Genomic DNA, 19,563 nt, shown 5'->3' on the forward strand with positions numbered 1-19,563 from the left:
TGACATTTCATGACATTTACATGACTTTTGCTTGATCGTCGCCATCGTCAGGGCCAGGGCCAGGGCTCTGAGTATATTTTTCTGCGCTTCTGCAACATCTTTTCAACAAAAAATACAAAATGGGCTACAAATTTCTTAAACTAGCTTCCACTTCCATAAGGGTAAGCTATACTTTCTTATTTAGGTTCAATTCTTTACACAACAAAAGGTTACTTGTTATGCAATGATCACGTAGAGAGGTTGGAATGGGTTACTGAAACAAGAATTATGTTGGGATAATGTTTTCTGATATAAGTGAAAAAAAAACATTCAACAGTGTGACACAGTATATGGTATATCGTTTATTTGTTTTCACTGACCTTCAAGTACATGACCGATTAATCTAGGCCGGTGCACTGCAATACCTAACGTATTGGATATTCTCTTTACCTCTTTAAAAAAAAATGTATATTTTCTGACTATCAATTTTAATGCATTATATTACACACAAAATAATTGCAGCCAGTGAGTGTCCGAATTGGAGTGAGGTCGTACGCAACAAGCCATGATGCAGATCTCGTGGTTATCGGCGCCGGCCCTGGCGGTTATGTCGCAGCGATTAAGGCTGCTCAGCTTGGAATGAAGGTAATAAAATCCTTAGACCTTGTTATCCACTGACTATCTAACTAAAGTTGTATGCTTACAAACAGGACAACCGTAAAACACTTGCGAATGTATTTTACGAATATTTTTCTCTTCATCATGCTACAATTAGCTGGCCACGCCCTTTTCCTGTATTTTTTCACTTTACTGCTATTACACTATTTTATGTATGAAGTCATGGGTGGCCTAAGGGTGAGCGGTGTGATGCCAACCAATGCCTTAGCTAGGCGTGGGCGAATAGGGCCTTCGCACTTAGGGGGCCCCACAATGCCTACCTTTTTATTACCTTGGAAATACATATTCAAAAGAGCCTCACAGGTGTGGGTTTCACCTGGCCCGCGGCTAGATTAGTTCACGCTACACCACTGATGCTAATAGGTGCATTGTCTGTGTGATTGTTAGTGTGTGTTTGTTTTATTTATTTCAGGTAGTGTCTGTGGAGAAAGAACCTACTCTTGGTGGTACCTGCCTAAATGTGGGATGTATTCCCTCTAAGGCTCTACTGCATAACACACACTTGTACCACCAAGCACAGCATGACTTTAAGCGCAGAGGCATTGAAGTTGGATCTGTACAAATGAATTTCAAAACTCTGATGGAGTACAAAGAAGCATCTGTGAAAGCCCTTACTGGAGGAATTGCTATGCTTTTCCAAAAGAATAAGGTTAGTTAAAAAAAAACATGGATATTTCGTGGTTATAATGATTTTGAATTCCTTAGGTTCAAAACCAATAGTCATAAGATAGACTATATATTCAGTAGGCAGTGGGAATGTGCAGTAGAAGCAGAATAACACACAGCAACCCACAAGCTGATGATAAACTAAAACAGTAGCTGTAGGCACAAAATTTATAATATTTCCATTTCAGCCAATATTAAATGTTTAGCAAAAATAAGTAAGGTGCAGAAGCCACATAGCAGCATGGGACCGCTCCGCCACGGGGCACGGCGGTGGCGCGGCGCGTAGTTTTGTATTGGGGTGTAGACACTACTATGTGGGTTCTGCATCTAAACACTTTGTGAGAACTTGAGTTGAAAATGAAATTACTTCCTCGCATGATATGCTAATAAGTTTAAGCTGGTGCAATTTGGTTGCGACACAAGTTTAGCAGGCCAAGTTTACTGCAAGCCACTCAAACAAGATCATAATTATGTGGAGCTGCTCATGTGCTAATTCTTGTAAACCATTTGTAATGTATTATTATATAACAGGTCAAGCTGGTAAAGGGTGTAGGCACCATTGTGGCCCCCAACAAGGTAGAGGTGAAAGGTGCAAGTGGAGTAGAGACAGTTAACACTAAGAACATTCTTATTGCCACTGGCTCTGAAGTCACACCCTTCCCTGGAGTTCCGGTAAGTGTTGAAGATCCACATTCTTCTATGCTTGTATTGTAATATGGGCAATTTAATAACTAGCACCTATTTTGTGTGAGGCGGGATAGGCTAATCCAGCAGTGTCCGGTAACCAGTAACCCAATAGTCCGGTTTATTTTGGTACCCTTTTTTTACAATAGTCCTACACTAACTGGGGCTTGTCCTTGCGTGTAGTGTGAACAGGGATAATCGTCGATTGGTGTCATGTTCATGTTACATTTAGAGTAAATTGTCTTATTACAAGTTGGCTCTACGTGTTGGCTTCGGCCCCACGCACGCCTTCCAAATGTCCGGGACCACACGGTCCCGAGAATTTGTAAAAGACAGACATAATAATAAATAATTGGAATGAAAATGAAATTTCTGTCTTCAGGTTGACCAGAAAAATATTGTGGATTCAACCGGCGCCCTATCCCTGCCGCAAATCCCTAAGAAGATGCTCGTCATCGGCGCCGGTGTCATCGGTCTGGAGCTCGGCTCGGTCTACCAGAGGCTCGGCGCCGAAGTCACGGCTATTGAGTTCCTTGGCACCATTGGTGGTTAGTTATTTTTATATTAATCAATTAGAAATCAATCTTGAAATGGATTCCTAAGATGCTTGTTATCGGCGCCGGTGTCATCGGTTTGCGGCCGGCTGGTGCTCGGCTCTGTCTACCATAGGTTCGGCGCTGAAGTTATTGCTATTGAGTTCCTTGACAACATTGGCGGTAAATTCTATTTGATTTATGCTAAATAGTACATAATTTGGCTATTCAACTTGCTATCGGTAAAAAAAACTTATAATCCCTTTCTCTTCACATGAGATTTGTGTGCGTGACCTCAACCCTTATGCGGAAACCAATAAAAGTCATTAATAATAAATGTCTCCTCTGCAATGAGAGCAAGAATGCAATTATTTTACTTAATCTAAATCCAACCCTAAACTGATCTCATGAAAATTCGCCTCATATTATTATAAAGAAAATAATTTGTTTAGTCATTTTTACAAGCTTTTATTTAACTTGCCCTGTTAGTATGTATGGGACAAATCTTGCAAGTTAAATTTGACCCACTTCCCGGTTTCCGATAAAACTGAAAATTTGCATACATATGTAAGTCGGGTGACAATACAATATTATGGTACCATTAAGCTGATCAGATGGAGACAGGAGGTAGCCATAGGAACTCTGTGACAAAACAACGCAACCTAATTGTGTTTGCGGTTTTTAGAATTGTCTCAATGAGTATTAGTTTCTTGTGGAAAATAAAGTACAGTCAGCGATAAAAGCTTGTACCAAAAATGAAATTTTTGCCAAAAACTTATTACAATATTGATGAATGAAAAACAAAATAAAAAGTATGTAAATTTTAAGAGACTAAATATACATGGTTAATTCCTTTCAGATATTTATTTTTGTCTGCAGTCCTATTATTCACTATAGCATTCTAAGTTTCGCTACAAATTTCCAGGTGTCGGTATCGATCTGGAAGTGGCGAATACGCTCCAGAAAATCCTGGCCAAGCAGGGCATGAAGTTCAAGCTCGGCACCAAGGTCTTGGGCATCAAGAAGGAGGGAGAAACTGTCAAGGTCGAAGTGGAGGCAGCCAAGGGCGGCAACAAGGAGACGGTATGTTTTTTTAAGGAAAAGCTTCTTTTCTCATCATAGCGTCTGACTGTAAACTGAAATAGATGTCACATATGAAATAAAAAGTGACCAAGGCCTCCAGTGCCCGAGGCTGGATTAGAAGAACGTGGTTGAGCTGAAGCCATCGCGTCGGCAGAAAAGTTTTACCTCCAAGTCCCACGGACGAGACATTTCATAGAAAACATTAAACGTTAGAAAACCCTAGAACTTTGACATGTCTATGGCTGGGACTCATACATGGGTAAAAGTTAAATAGCGAACAAGTGCTCTGTTACTATCCGGAAATATAAATATATAGTATTTGGAATTAGCTCTGTGTCATGCGTATCAAATCTTCGTTAACGAAAATTTGTATATAAAAAAAAACATTATTCGGAATATGATTTCAGTTGGATTGCGACGTCGTGCTGATCTCGATCGGGCGCCGGCCGTACACCCGCGAGCTGGGGCTGGACAAGGTGGGCATCGCGCTCGACGACCGCGGCCGCGTGCCCGTCAACGAGAAGTTCCAGACCAAAGTGCCCGGGTATACCATTTTTATCTTTGCTACGAAAGACATAAGATCTAAAATCCGACACAAGCAACCTGGGTCTCGATACTGTTGGCATTGCCCTTGGCGGTCGCGGCCGAGTGCCCGTCAGCGAGAAGTTCCAGATTAAAGGTCAACATTTCCTACACCAGCGAACACGGGTTGTACAAGGTGGGCATTACGCACGACGACTTGAAGGAAAACTTAATCATGGATGTTACATCACTGTACTTATTGCGAATTGAACAACAAAGTAAACTTTTATAATAAATGTTACAACAGCAACCTTCATCTCTGTTCTTTGCCAAATTTTGTACCCATGTGTAATTTATAAACTTATTGTGTGTGTTTTAAGTTGAGGTGATAATAAAACGCAAGAGTAATAAAGTAATATTGTAATTTAAATATTACAGAATTTATGCGATTGGCGACTGCATCCACGGTCCCATGTTGGCGCATAAGGCAGAAGACGAAGGCATCGTTTGCGTGGAAGGCATTAAGGTACTGAGCTATTTAATTACTATTGCATCCAATTAATATAATCTTTATTAGGTTGATGCAAATTGCGCGTCATCGTGGATGACACGAACTATATGTGGTTTGATTTCAGGGCATGCCGGTACACTTCAACTACGACGCGATCCCGTCGGTCATCTACACCACGCCCGAGGTCGGCTGGGTCGGCAAGTCGGAGGAGGACCTTAAGAAGGAGGTCAGTTTACATACAGCTCATATTTTATTTAAAAAAAAACTTTTTAGGAAAAGTCGAAAACTGGGAATTGGGAGTACACATATTTATTTTATTTTGCCGCCTCAAAGTTTCAACGTTTAGGCATTACAAAAATAATCGTCGACGTTACACTGTAGCAATTCATGTTAACATTAGTTGGGTATAAGTATCATTTCACGAATTCATTCAAGTATTTCTACCTTCCTCACTCCCAGTCCTTGAAAATGGTTATTTTTACAAGCTTTTATTTATTTCTACCAGTTGTCTGTCTGTAATTAAATCTTATAAGTAAAATTTGACTCTCTTTTCGGTTTCCAATGATGTTGAAATTTTTCTACAAGTGTATGTCGGGTGACAATGCAATATTATGGTACCATCAAGCTACTGATGATGCAGACAGGAGGTGGCCATTGGTAAAATCGTTAAATCTTCTTCTTTCAATTATGTTACCCCCTGCTGGGGTGTAGGGCTCGAACCATTTTCTTCCACTGTCTCCGGTCCTGGGCAAGCTTGGGAAATCGTTAAATACATACCTACTAAAACCACCGGGTATTGGGAGTGTTACATACTATACTTATAGATCTATTTAACATCTTTCAGGGCAAAGCGTACAAAGTAGGCAAATTCCCGTTCCTGGCGAACTCCCGAGCGAAAACCAACGGCGAGCCCGACGGCTTCGTCAAGGTCCTCTCCGACAAGGCCACCGACGTCATCCTCGGCACACATATCATCGGCCCCGTGAGTATTCATCCAAGGACCTTACGTTTAAACCGGATTCGTCCTGGTTTTTCTATTCTAACGCGAAATAGTCTACGCACCGGTCAGGAAAAAGTGCAGTACGGATTTCATACTGCCCTGATTCAAATAAATAAATATTATATGACATTTTTACACAAATTGACTAAGTTCCACAGTAAGCTCATTAAGGCTTGTGTTGTGGGTACTTAGACAACGATATATATAATATATAAATATTTATAAATACTTAAATACATAGAAAACACCCGTGACTCAGGAACAAATACCTTTGTTCATCACACAAATAAATGCCCCTATAGTCGTTAGATTTGTAGCTGTAGGCAGGCTCTAGTGACCCCACTAGGCCAGACCGGTCGTCCCAGGTCGTCGAGATATCTGATTTGAAAATAACTTAGACCTAATTTTGCACAAAAAAATCAGCTAATCATAGCGATTTTAAGTCTTTCTTGAGGTATATAAAATGGCGCTAAAATAATGAGGTCAGATTTCTGTATAGTCGTTAGTTTTCAAGCTGGCCCTTACGGCTAACTCTTTGTCTATTGTAAGTAAAACCTCGCAACATATTTATCCATTAGAATTTTAAATCTTATTGCAATTTCAATGGGAGTTGTAATTCAATAACCGGTTAAAGTGACCGAACCTCTTTTTATGCAGATAAGTAGCACGTGCGGTTTTACTTACAATAGACAATGGGCGAGTCGTTAGGACCAGCTCGAAAACTAACGACTACAACAGACTTACATGAAAGATTGAAACGAAAGAACTGTTTATTTTGATGACGATTCCTTCACCTTAGTAGTAGTGTAAGTAAGGTTTGAATTTGTGTGGCAACTGGCAAGTAGCGAACAGTAACGAGAATGTAATCACAGGGTGGCGGCGAGCTGATCAACGAGGCGGTGCTGGCGCAGGAGTACGGCGCCGCCGCCGAGGACGTGGCGCGCGTCTGCCACGCGCACCCCGTGAGTACTGCCGCCTACAGTCCCGGCGCATGCCATACCGCATCCAATGTTTCAGCGAGACAACGCTATGCGCGTACTATAGCGACATCCCGCTCGCACGCAGGAGTACGGCGCCGCCGCCGAGGACGTGGCGCGCGTCTGCCACGCGCACCCCGTGAGTACTGCCGCCTACAGTCCCGGCGCATGCCATACCGCATCCAATGTTTCAGCGAGACAACGCTATGCGCGTACTATAGCGACATCCCGCTCGCACGCAGGAGTACGGCGCCGCCGCCGAGGACGTGGCGCGCGTCTGCCACGCGCACCCCGTGAGTACTGCCGCCTACAGTCCCGGCGCATGCCATACCGCATCCAATGTTTCAGCGAGACAACGCTATGCGCGTACTATAGCGACATCCCGCTCGCACGCAGGAGTACGGCGCCGCCGCCGAGGACGTGGCGCGCGTCTGCCACGCGCACCCCGTGAGTACTGCCGCCTACAGTCCCGGCGCATGCCATACCGCATCCAATGTTTCAGCGAGACAACGCTATGCGCGTACTATAGCGACATCCCGCTCGCACGCAGGAGTACGGCGCCGCCGCCGAGGACGTGGCGCGCGTCTGCCACGCGCACCCCGTGAGTACTGCCGCCTACAGTCCCGGCGCATGCCATACCGCATCCAATGTTTCAGCGAGACAACGCTATGCGCGTACTATAGCGACATCCCGCTCGCACGCAGGAGTACGGCGCCGCCGCCGAGGACGTGGCGCGCGTCTGCCACGCGCACCCCGTGAGTACTGCCGCCTACAGTCCCGGCGCATGCCATACCGCATCCAATGTTTCAGCGAGACAACGCTATGCGCGTACTATAGCGACATCCCGCTCGCACGCAGGAGTACGGCGCCGCCGCCGAGGACGTGGCGCGCGTCTGCCACGCGCACCCCGTGAGTACTGCCGCCTACAGTCCCGGCGCATGCCATACCGCATCCAATGTTTCAGCGAGACAACGCTATGCGCGTACTATAGCGACATCCCGCTCGCACGCAGGAGTACGGCGCCGCCGCCGAGGACGTGGCGCGCGTCTGCCACGCGCACCCCGTGAGTACTGCCGCCTACAGTCCCGGCGCATGCCATACCGCATCCAATGTTTCAGCGAGACAACGCTATGCGCGTACTATAGCGACATCCCGCTCGCACGCAGGAGTACGGCGCCGCCGCCGAGGACGTGGCGCGCGTCTGCCACGCGCACCCCGTGAGTACTGCCGCCTACAGTCCCGGCGCATGCCATACCGCATCCAATGTTTCAGCGAGACAACGCTATGCGCGTACTATAGCGATATCCCGCTCGCACGCAGGAGTACGGCGCCGCCGCCGAGGACGTGGCGCGCGTCTGCCACGCGCACCCCGTGAGTACTGCCGCCTACAGTCCCGGCGCATGCCATACCGCATCCAATGTTTCAGCGAGACAACGCTATGCGCGTACTATAACGACATCCCGCTCGCACGCAGGAGTACGGCGCCGCCGCCGAGGACGTGGCGCGCGTCTGCCACGCGCACCCCGTGAGTACTGCCGCCTACAGTCCCGGCGCATGCCATACCGCATCCAATGTTTCAGCGAGACAACGCTATGCGCGTACTATAGCGACATCCCGCTCGCACGCAGGAGTACGGCGCCGCCGCCGAGGACGTGGCGCGCGTCTGCCACGCGCACCCCGTGAGTACTGCCGCCTACAGTCCCGGCGCATGCCATACCGCATCCAATGTTTCAGCGAGACAACGCTATGCGCGTACTATAGCGACATCCCGCTCGCACGCAGGAGTACGGCGCCGCCGCCGAGGACGTGGCGCGCGTCTGCCACGCGCACCCCGTGAGTACTGCCGCCTACAGTCCCGGCGCATGCCATACCGCATCCAATGTTTCAGCGAGACAACGCTATGCGCGTACTATAGCGACATCCCGCTCGCACGCAGGAGTACGGCGCCGCCGCCGAGGACGTGGCGCGCGTCTGCCACGCGCACCCCGTGAGTACTGCCGCCTACAGTCCCGGCGCATGCCATACCGCATCCAATGTTTCAGCGAGACAACGCTATGCGCGTACTATAGCGACATCCCGCTCGCACGCAGGAGTACGGCGCCGCCGCCGAGGACGTGGCGCGCGTCTGCCACGCGCACCCCGTGAGTACTGCCGCCTACAGTCCCGGCGCATGCCATACCGCATCCAATGTTTCAGCGAGACAACGCTATGCGCGTACTATAGCGACATCCCGCTCGCACGCAGGAGTACGGCGCCGCCGCCGAGGACGTGGCGCGCGTCTGCCACGCGCACCCCGTGAGTACTGCCGCCTACAGTCCCGGCGCATGCCATACCGCATCCAATGTTTCAGCGAGACAACGCTATGCGCGTACTATAGCGACATCCCGCTCGCACGCAGGAGTACGGCGCCGCCGCCGAGGACGTGGCGCGCGTCTGCCACGCGCACCCCGTGAGTACTGCCGCCTACAGTCCCGGCGCATGCCATACCGCATCCAATGTTTCAGCGAGACAACGCTATGCGCGTACTATAGCGACATCCCGCTCGCACGCAGGAGTACGGCGCCGCCGCCGAGGACGTGGCGCGCGTCTGCCACGCGCACCCCGTGAGTACTGCCGCCTACAGTCCCGGCGCATGCCATACCGCATCCAATGTTTCAGCGAGACAACGCTATGCGCGTACTATAGCGACATCCCGCTCGCACGCAGGAGTACGGCGCCGCCGCCGAGGACGTGGCGCGCGTCTGCCACGCGCACCCCGTGAGTACTGCCGCCTACAGTCCCGGCGCATGCCATACCGCATCCAATGTTTCAGCGAGACAACGCTATGCGCGTACTATAGCGACATCCCGCTCGCACGCAGGAGTACGGCGCCGCCGCCGAGGACGTGGCGCGCGTCTGCCACGCGCACCCCGTGAGTACTGCCGCCTACAGTCCCGGCGCATGCCATACCGCATCCAATGTTTCAGCGAGACAACGCTATGCGCGTACTATAGCGACATCCCGCTCGCACGCAGGAGTACGGCGCCGCCGCCGAGGACGTGGCGCGCGTCTGCCACGCGCACCCCGTGAGTACTGCCGCCTACAGTCCCGGCGCATGCCATACCGCATCCAATGTTTCAGCGAGACAACGCTATGCGCGTACTATAGCGACATCCCGCTCGCACGCAGGAGTACGGCGCCGCCGCCGAGGACGTGGCGCGCGTCTGCCACGCGCACCCCGTGAGTACTGCCGCCTACAGTCCCGGCGCATGCCATACCGCATCCAATGTTTCAGCGAGACAACGCTATGCGCGTACTATAGCGACATCCCGCTCGCACGCAGGAGTACGGCGCCGCCGCCGAGGACGTGGCGCGCGTCTGCCACGCGCACCCCGTGAGTACTGCCGCCTACAGTCCCGGCGCATGCCATACCGCATCCAATGTTTCAGCGAGACAACGCTATGCGCGTACTATAGCGACATCCCGCTCGCACGCAGGAGTACGGCGCCGCCGCCGAGGACGTGGCGCGCGTCTGCCACGCGCACCCCGTGAGTACTGCCGCCTACAGTCCCGGCGCATGCCATACCGCATCCAATGTTTCAGCGAGACAACGCTATGCGCGTACTATAGCGACATCCCGCTCGCACGCAGGAGTACGGCGCCGCCGCCGAGGACGTGGCGCGCGTCTGCCACGCGCACCCCGTGAGTATTGCCGCCTACAGTCCCGGCGCATGCCATACCGCATCCAATGTTTCAGCGAGACAACGCTATGCGCGTACTATAGCGACATCCCGCTCGCACGCAGGAGTACGGCGCCGCCGCCGAGGACGTGGCGCGCGTCTGCCACGCGCACCCCGTGAGTACTGCCGCCTACAGTCCCGGCGCATGCCATACCGCATCCAATGTTTCAGCGAGACAACGCTATGCGCGTACTATAGCGACATCCCGCTCGCACGCAGGAGTACGGCGCCGCCGCCGAGGACGTGGCGCGCGTCTGCCACGCGCACCCCGTGAGTACTGCCGCCTACAGTCCCGGCGCATGCCATACCGCATCCAATGTTTCAGCGAGACAACGCTATGCGCGTACTATAGCGACATCCCGCTCGCACGCAGGAGTACGGCGCCGCCGCCGAGGACGTGGCGCGCGTCTGCCACGCGCACCCCGTGAGTACTGCCGCCTACAGTCCCGGCGCATGCCATACCGCATCCAATGTTTCAGCGAGACAACGCTATGCGCGTACTATAGCGACATCCCGCTCGCACGCAGGAGTACGGCGCCGCCGCCGAGGACGTGGCGCGCGTCTGCCACGCGCACCCCGTGAGTACTGCCGCCTACAGTCCCGGCGCATGCCATACCGCATCCAATGTTTCAGCGAGACAACGCTATGCGCGTACTATAGCGACATCCCGCTCGCACGCAGGAGTACGGCGCCGCCGCCGAGGACGTGGCGCGCGTCTGCCACGCGCACCCCGTGAGTACTGCCGCCTACAGTCCCGGCGCATGCCATACCGCATCCAATGTTTCAGCGAGACAACGCTATGCGCGTACTATAGCGACATCCCGCTCGCACGCAGGAGTACGGCGCCGCCGCCGAGGACGTGGCGCGCGTCTGCCACGCGCACCCCGTGAGTACTGCCGCCTACAGTCCCGGTGCATGCCATACCGCATCCAATGTTTCAGCGAGACAACGCTATGCGCGTACTATAGCGACATCCCGCTCGCACGCAGGAGTACGGCGCCGCCGCCGAGGACGTGGCGCGCGTCTGCCACGCGCACCCCGTGAGTACTGCCGCCTACAGTCCCGGCGCATGCCATACCGCATCCAATGTTTCAGCGAGACAACGCTATGCGCGTACTATAGCGACATCCCGCTCGCACGCAGGAGTACGGCGCCGCCGCCGAGGACGTGGCGCGCGTCTGCCACGCGCACCCCGTGAGTACTGCCGCCTACAGTCCCGGCGCATGCCATACCGCATCCAATGTTTCAGCGAGACAACGCTATGCGCGTACTATAGCGACATCCCGCTCGCACGCAGGAGTACGGCGCCGCCGCCGAGGACGTGGCGCGCGTCTGCCACGCGCACCCCGTGAGTACTGCCGCCTACAGTCCCGGCGCATGCCATACCGCATCCAATGTTTCAGCGAGACAACGCTATGCGCGTGCTATAGCGACATCCCGCTCGCACGCAGGAGTACGGCGCCGCCGCCGAGGACGTGGCGCGCGTCTGCCATGCGCACCCCGTGAGTACTGCCGCCTACAGTCCCGGCGCATGCCATACCGCATCCAATGTTTCAGCGAGACAACGCTATGCGCGTACTATAGCGACATCCCGCTCGCACGCAGGAGTACGGCGCCGCCGCCGAGGACGTGGCGCGCGTCTGCCACGCGCACCCCGTGAGTACTGCCGCCTACAGTCCCGGCGCATGCCATACCGCATCCAATGTTTCAGCGAGACAACGCTATGCGCGTACTATAGCGACATCCCGCTCGCACGCAGGAGTACGGCGCCGCCGCCGAGGACGTGGCGCGCGTCTGCCACGCGCACCCCGTGAGTACTGCCGCCTACAGTCCCGGCGCATGCCATACCGCATCCAATGTTTCAGCGAGACAACGCTATGCGCGTACTATAGCGACATCCCGCTCGCACGCAGGAGTACGGCGCCGCCGCCGAGGACGTGGCGCGCGTCTGCCACGCGCACCCCGTGAGTACTGCCGCCTACAGTCCCGGCGCATGCCATACCGCATCCAATGTTTCAGCGAGACAACGCTATGCGCGTACTATAGCGACATCCCGCTCGCACGCAGGAGTACGGCGCCGCCGCCGAGGACGTGGCGCGCGTCTGCCACGCGCACCCCGTGAGTACTGCCGCCTACAGTCCCGGCGCATGCCATACCGCATCCAATGTTTCAGCGAGACAACGCTATGCGCGTACTATAGCGACATCCCGCTCGCACGCAGGAGTACGGCGCCGCCGCCGAGGACGTGGCGCGCGTCTGCCACGCGCACCCCGTGAGTACTGCCGCCTACAGTCCCGGCGCATGCCATACCGCATCCAATGTTTCAGCGAGACAACGCTATGCGCGTGCTATAGCGACATCCCGCTCGCACGCAGGAGTACGGCGCCGCCGCCGAGGACGTGGCGCGCGTCTGCCACGCGCACCCCGTGAGTACTGCCGCCTACAGTCCCGGCGCATGCCATACCGCATCCAATGTTTCAGCGAGACAACGCTATGCGCGTACTATAGCGACATCCCGCTCGCACGCAGGAGTACGGCGCCGCCGCCGAGGACGTGGCGCGCGTCTGCCACGCGCACCCCGTGAGTACTGCCGCCTACAGTCCCGGCGCATGCCATACCGCATCCAATGTTTCAGCGAGACAACGCTATGCGCGTACTATAGCGACATCCCGCTCGCACGCAGGAGTACGGCGCCGCCGCCGAGGACGTGGCGCGCGTCTGCCACGCGCACCCCGTGAGTACTGCCGCCTACAGTCCCGGCGCATGCCATACCACATCCAATGTTTCAGCGAGACAACGCTATGCGCGTGCTATAGCGACATCCCGCTCGCACGCAGGAGTACGGCGCCGCCGCCGAGGACGTGGCGCGCGTCTGCCACGCGCACCCCGTGAGTACTGCCGCCTACAGTCCCGGCGCATGCCATACCGCATCCAATGTTTCAGCGAGACAACGCTATGCGCGTGCTATAGCGACATCCCGCTCGCACGCAGGAGTACGGCGCCGCCGCCGAGGACGTGGCGCGCGTCTGCCACGCGCACCCCGTGAGTACTGCCGCCTACAGTCCCGGCGCATGCCATACCGCATCCAATGTTTCACCGAGACAACGCTATGCGCGTACTATAGCGACATCCCGCTCGCACGCAGGAGTACGGCGCCGCCGCCGAGGACGTGGCGCGCGTCTGCCACGCGCACCCCGTGAGTACTGCCGCCTACAGTCCCGGCGCATGCCATACCGCATCCAATGTTTCAGCGAGACAACGCTATGCGCGTACTATAGCGACATCCCACTCGCACGCAGGAGTACGGCGCCGCCGCCGAGGACGTGGCGCGCGTCTGCCACGCGCACCCCGTGAGTACTGCCGCCTACAGTCCCGGCGCATGCCATACCGCATCCAATGTTTCAGCGAGACAACGCTATGCGCGTACTATAGCGACATCCCGCTCGCACGCAGGAGTACGGCGCCGCCGCCGAGGACGTGGCGCGCGTCTGCCACGCGCACCCCGTGAGTACTGCCGCCTACAGTCCCGGCGCATGCCATACCGCATCCAATGTTTCAGCGAGACAACGCTATGCGCGTACTATAGCGACATCCCGCTCGCACGCAGGAGTACGGCGCCGCCGCCGAGGACGTGGCGCGCGTCTGCCACGCGCACCCCGTGAGTACTGCCGCCTACAGTCCCGGCGCATGCCATATCGCATCCAATGTTTCAGCGAGACAACGCTATGCGCGTACTATAGCGACATCCCGCTCGCACGATGCAGTGTGCTAAGCGCCTATACGGCTATGTGACCGATGCTCTTCGACAAAAAAATTGTGACCGGAAGAGTAGCTATGTATCCAAAGGATCGCATCTCGTTTAGATTAAGGGAACGATGATGTCATTAAACGATAATGCCAACATTACAATAAGTCAATATGGCATTACTGTAACTGGTGTGACTGAAACACAAATCTCTGGTTTGAAACCGTTGTTTGAATTTACAGTACTATCCGAATTCTGCATACATCCGTGTATAGATAGTGTCATTCACGATGACGCGTGCCTTGACTCATAATATCATGTTATTAAAGGTTTGATTTGACAAATCTGCGCGTCATCGTGTTTGACACTATGGAAAATTTTGCTAACAATACCGTATGTTTTCAGACCTGCGCAGAGGCGCTGCGTGAAGCGAATCTCGCGGCGTACTGCGGCAAGCCCATCAACTTCTAAATATACATCGTGTAGTACACTCGGAGACCAGTGGCCGTGGGGCCGAGCGGAGAAGTGGCCCCGACGATAACCACCATGTGACGACTCTGCAGTGATCAGATTTTTTATGGTGAAACAGTCGAGACAGTACAATGAATAAAACTAAAGTATAATAAATATATTAACAGCGAAACGCTACATGATCATTGTATCATAGACACAAAGTTTAATTTCGTCTGACTGTTTGCGTTGTGTCGCCGTCAGATATACCGAAGCAAGCAGGCACTCGCACAAATATCAGAACACTACTCAATTGCCAAGGCGTTCTGGATTTTTTTTGCAGTCTACTCTGGTGTAGATATTTTTGATGCTGACAATGCTTAAATCCACAAGCAACTTTTTTCGTCTAAGCCAGAGGTCGGCAAACCGCGGCTTGCGAGCCGCATGCGGCTATTTGGGGGTACAATTACGACTTTTTACGTCACTTGTAAAATTAACCCTTGAGAGTTCTTACACCACTGAAAACAACATTTGTGGTTATTTAAGCTGCCTTAACACATTGACTGCCAGACAAAAAAACGGCGCACTACCCCAGAAGCCGGTGATCTATAGCTGCGTACAAAACAACCCCCCCAGCGGGTTGTCCGGCATCTGAACAAGTTCACGAGCGCCCACCAGGTGGGCTTCCGGCAGTGAATGTGTTAAACTGATGTCTACTGGAGTTGATTCTTCTTCTCAAAAGTTTGCCGACCCCTGTACTAAGCTGCGCTACAAAAAATCTGATCACCAAATATTAGAAATAAGCAAGTTGTGGATTTTATCATTCATAACTTGCTTCTTGGGGTTTAGTCACAATAAATGATGCACGTCCCTGTAACGAATCTTGTGTGAATCTGATATGAAAGGTATTAAATATAATTTCCAAACGCTGCCACTACATCCTCTACGTCACTATATAAAACTCCATAAGAGATTTTGTATAATGTATACTTATTTTATTTTTGTTGCTAAGCTGACGTGAATTTAAATCTTGTTATTTTTTTTAACCTATTTATTTTACAAACTTCGTTTGCGAGTCCATTCCGATTAAGATCAGTTAACCATGCATTTACTGCGAGTAAATGTTTGTTCAATTGGTGTATTTATTTTATTTTGTAAATAGTTTACAGAAATACAAAATGTTATAAAACGTATTTTGTTATTATTTTATAATATCACGTCCAGGTTACCAGAGAACACAGTGTAGAGAATAAAGCATATAGTTATTTTCGGTATTTATCTTTGTCTTTATTTATTTACTGTAGTAATTTTGAAGTTTAGAGTTTTGACCGCAGAAAGAGATGGCGGGACGACTTGGATGCGTTTCAGCGGGACTGGCGGGACCTTGCTCAGCACAGGGAGGATTGGAAAGCTAGAGGGGAGGCCTTTGCCCAGCAGTGGGACACACAAATAGGCTAAAAAAAATAAAAATAAAAGTTTTGATGTAAATATACAGCTCCAGAAAAAAAACTCACTGAGGTTCAGACTGGTATCTTCTCGATTTATAAGTATGATGCTATACACCACGACCACGGAAGATTTTGTAATTTCTTTTACGGTACAAATTAGCCGGGTCCACACAGCGAGGATATGCGCATATGCTCGCGCTGTGTGGACCCGGCTATTAACGAAAAAAATGTACTTTTTTGTACTTGTATTAATAAAAATTGTACTCGTACGGTTTAGGCGCTGTAACACCGGAGTCGTGGACGTTCTGGGTAGATGCTATATGGCACGGCCACACTTTATTTTATGACACGAGTGGTTAATATTACAGCAAAATACTACAAAATAAATGTAGGTACTTTAATGTACATTGAAGTACATTTGTAGAATTTGGGCTATTAAATTAATCAATATCATAAAATACACGTAAAGCCTGATCTTGCCAGATAGCATCTACCCAGCACGACCCCGACCTTTTATGTCACCTTGCCTAAACCATACGAGTACAATTAAGACAAAGCACTTTGTTAAAAACTATATTAGAAGAAAAACCGCTAGTAAGCTATACCATAGAGAAATAAGAAGTAATAGAGTGCTCACTCCATACATCAGTTTTGGTACCAAAATGCTTATTATATTCGCAGTCGACATCTAGCATCGAGTAGCGGAACTCTCAGTACTGCTACTCGACAATAGATATCGCGGCAAACAAAAAGTCTAATGCTCAACGATTTTCAGCTAATATTATAAGCAGAGTAATCGTAGGAGTTGAAAATAGAGTTCCGGTTACTCTGGTTATAATATTAGCGGAAAATCGTTGAGCATTAGACTTTTTGTTTGCCGCGATATCTATTGTCGAGTAGCAGTACTGAGAGTTCCGCTAATATAATAAGCATTTTGGTACCAAAACTGATGTATGGAGTGAGCACTCTATTACTTCTTATTTCTCTATGGCTATACGCAATACAACTTCTAAAAGAAAAAGTAAATGTTGTCTTATACTACTTAAAGAACTTGGCTGAAGACTGGCGTCCACTCCACCGAGCACCGACAAGAACCAGACTCTTTAATTATGATGATAAATATAGGTAAAGCCTTTTGACTTAGTTGCCAAAGGTATAAATAAGGAAGTTAATAAAAAAAACCTAAATTGGTTGATATGGTATTTTATTTATGCATGTGTTTTATAACATTGTATTGTATTACAGTAAAATTGATTAGAAGTTTATAAAACAATCTCGTAAAATAATGTAAATTGCAGAGTTCTGCATGAATTAATGTTTTATTTGTGAAGCCAATAAAACAGACCAACAAGGTGTTAAATCACGCACTAATTCAAAAGGATCGACCATTGTGGTAATATCACAATGGAACGTTAGAATAATCTTTGCCCCGGGAATGGACGAGTCAGATAATCTGACTCGTATAATAACCACATCTACAGACCATCTTACTGTGGGTCTTTTTCTGCCTTCCCTGCCCTTTTCCTATAAAATAGGAGCTACTTTCATTTCAGTAGGCAGGTTCGAAGAGTAAGAGGCTTATTACTCTGTAAATGTAATCTGACTCAGATTAGGACAAGGAACATAACAAAAGTTTGTAAGGACTCTTTTTAAGACACCAGAAATATTAATAAAAACATAAAATTGTAGAAGTAGATTGACACAATCCTTTCTATAATATCAACAAGAATAATTCTTAGGCTTAAACTTAAAGATATAAAAACAGTGAGTTAGCAACAATTTTCCACAACTGTTAATCAAGAGAATTAGTTCGTTCTAAGTTACCAGAAAATTTAAAATTACTAAAATTGCGCTATAATGTGAAAATGGCCACAAATATGATGGAACTATGTAAAAAAACTCGCTTAAAAAGCGTTAAATACAAATATAAAACAATATTCTACGCATCTTTGACAGGTAAAACAAGTAGAGTGACTAGAAGAAAATACAACGAATATAGGTTTAGGTGGGTAACAGTTAATATGATTAAGTTAATAGCACGACAATTATTATTATCATTACTCATGTATATTTCCTAACAAGCTAACACAAACACTCAAACAAGAACCGCACTATAACACTTCTATCACGACTAATCAAACAACAAACACAATTGACAAGTCGAATAGATCACATTCACAACAACTGCTCTAAGTAAAAAGAAACGAAGATAAATTATCACATTAGTTGGACAGATTTGATTTACTAAAATATAAGCTCTTCTAAATAAGCTAACAAGCAAAATATTTATTTATTATAATGTTTATTGAAGTTTATGACCGGTCAATTTATAGTATAATATTTCAATATTAATTTTAGATAATTCAATACCACAAATTAAATAAAAACTAACATTTCCTATCCATTGAAAATTCAATCGCGTTATTGCTTTAACATGATGATGATGATGCCGCATGGAAACATTCACAAAAAATCCTTGCATTTCTTCAGCCCCACGTATCTAGTACTTCGCTACACATATTCAAGTAGAACTTGGGCGACAAAATCTGACTGTACTGAGCACAATCATTCGAGTACATTATGGCACCCGCCATCGTCGTAGCATTAGACTCCATGTATTTACGTAACACTCTTTCTAACTCTGCAACTGCCAAATTATTTTCCAAGTAAAAGTCCTTTGAGAGGCGGAAACATTCCTCCCACAGTTTAGTGTCGACAGGGAAAATACTGATGCATCTGTCAATTACATTTGCTGCTTTTACTGATAAGTCGCTTTCCGTTATAAAAGTAGTGGATGTAGCGATGGTTTTCTTTCGTATATATTTCATTTCATTGCAACAACACGGCAAACTCTGGTATATAGAAGAATCTATCACAGGATAGGGATCTTCGTTGAGTATTGTCAAGGATATGTCTTTGATTCTCTTGGACATTATATTTGTTATTACAATTTTGAGTTCGTCTTCTTTGCGTAGATATTTGGGTGAGGCGCTTTTGTTTTCATTGGCTTCAAATTGTGTATGAGTGAGGTAGAGGCGGTCTTCTTGTGGACTGGATTTTAAATTCTCTAACAGAAGTTTTAAACAATTTGAGTATTTTTTGTTATGGAAAGCGAGTTTAGCTGCCATGTTAAGGTTGTTCGCGAGGATGTCCTCATTAATATATTCCCTTAGAAGTAGAATGATGTCATCGGCCCATGATTTCTTTTTGAAGTCGTTGCAGGACGTGAGAGGGTTGAGTTTGGGTTCTAAAGGCTTCCTCTGCGAGCCGTCGATATCGAAGGGGAACATGATGTCGATCCTGTCGATGGGCTGGAACAGGAACTTGTTGTTGGAGCGGCTGGCGGGAATTTTGATGACGCGTTTAGTCGTTTTCATCATTATGACGCGATTAGTGCCTTTTTCTTTTTCGTTGTTAGTCTGAAATACATTTAAAAAAATCACATTAAAGGAATTACTATTACTTCATCGAGTTTCAACGGCGGTTTTGTGATATTTTTAATGGTGTTAAAACGATTCTGCAATTTCTGATTATGATCGCACATTTCGCATGGTTGATCCTGCAAGTT

At 49.4% G+C, this 19,563-nt stretch overlaps 2 protein-coding genes across 2 annotated transcripts in view; one reads left to right on the top strand and one right to left on the bottom strand.

The window, feature by feature from the left end:
• On the top strand, nt 1–15,740 carry LOC133533754 (dihydrolipoyl dehydrogenase-like). Its single transcript, XM_061872793.1, has 12 exons — nt 1–161; nt 502–624; nt 1,070–1,306; nt 1,855–1,995; nt 2,390–2,555; nt 3,466–3,623; nt 4,031–4,167; nt 4,584–4,671; nt 4,781–4,882; nt 5,501–5,638; nt 6,529–6,618; nt 14,503–15,740. The coding sequence occupies exons 1-12, from the start codon at nt 120–122 to the stop codon at nt 14,566–14,568; spliced, it is 1,488 nt and encodes a 495-aa protein (XP_061728777.1). The 5' UTR covers nt 1–119; the 3' UTR covers nt 14,569–15,740.
• A 1,442-nt stretch (nt 15,741–17,182) lies between these two features.
• Nucleotides 17,183–19,563, bottom strand: part of LOC133533756 (uncharacterized) — a 30,908-nt gene continuing 28,527 nt past the window's right edge. The window contains exon 19 of the mRNA XM_061872795.1: nt 17,183–19,414. Coding sequence (XP_061728779.1) covers nt 18,482–19,414 — 933 coding nt within the window. The 3' untranslated portion in view covers nt 17,183–18,481. The remainder of the gene's footprint in view (nt 19,415–19,563) is intronic.

Source organism: Cydia pomonella, unplaced genomic scaffold (genome assembly GCF_033807575.1).
Source record: "Cydia pomonella isolate Wapato2018A unplaced genomic scaffold, ilCydPomo1 PGA_scaffold_202, whole genome shotgun sequence".
In the NCBI taxonomy this organism is placed as follows: Eukaryota; Metazoa; Arthropoda; class Insecta; order Lepidoptera; family Tortricidae; genus Cydia; species Cydia pomonella.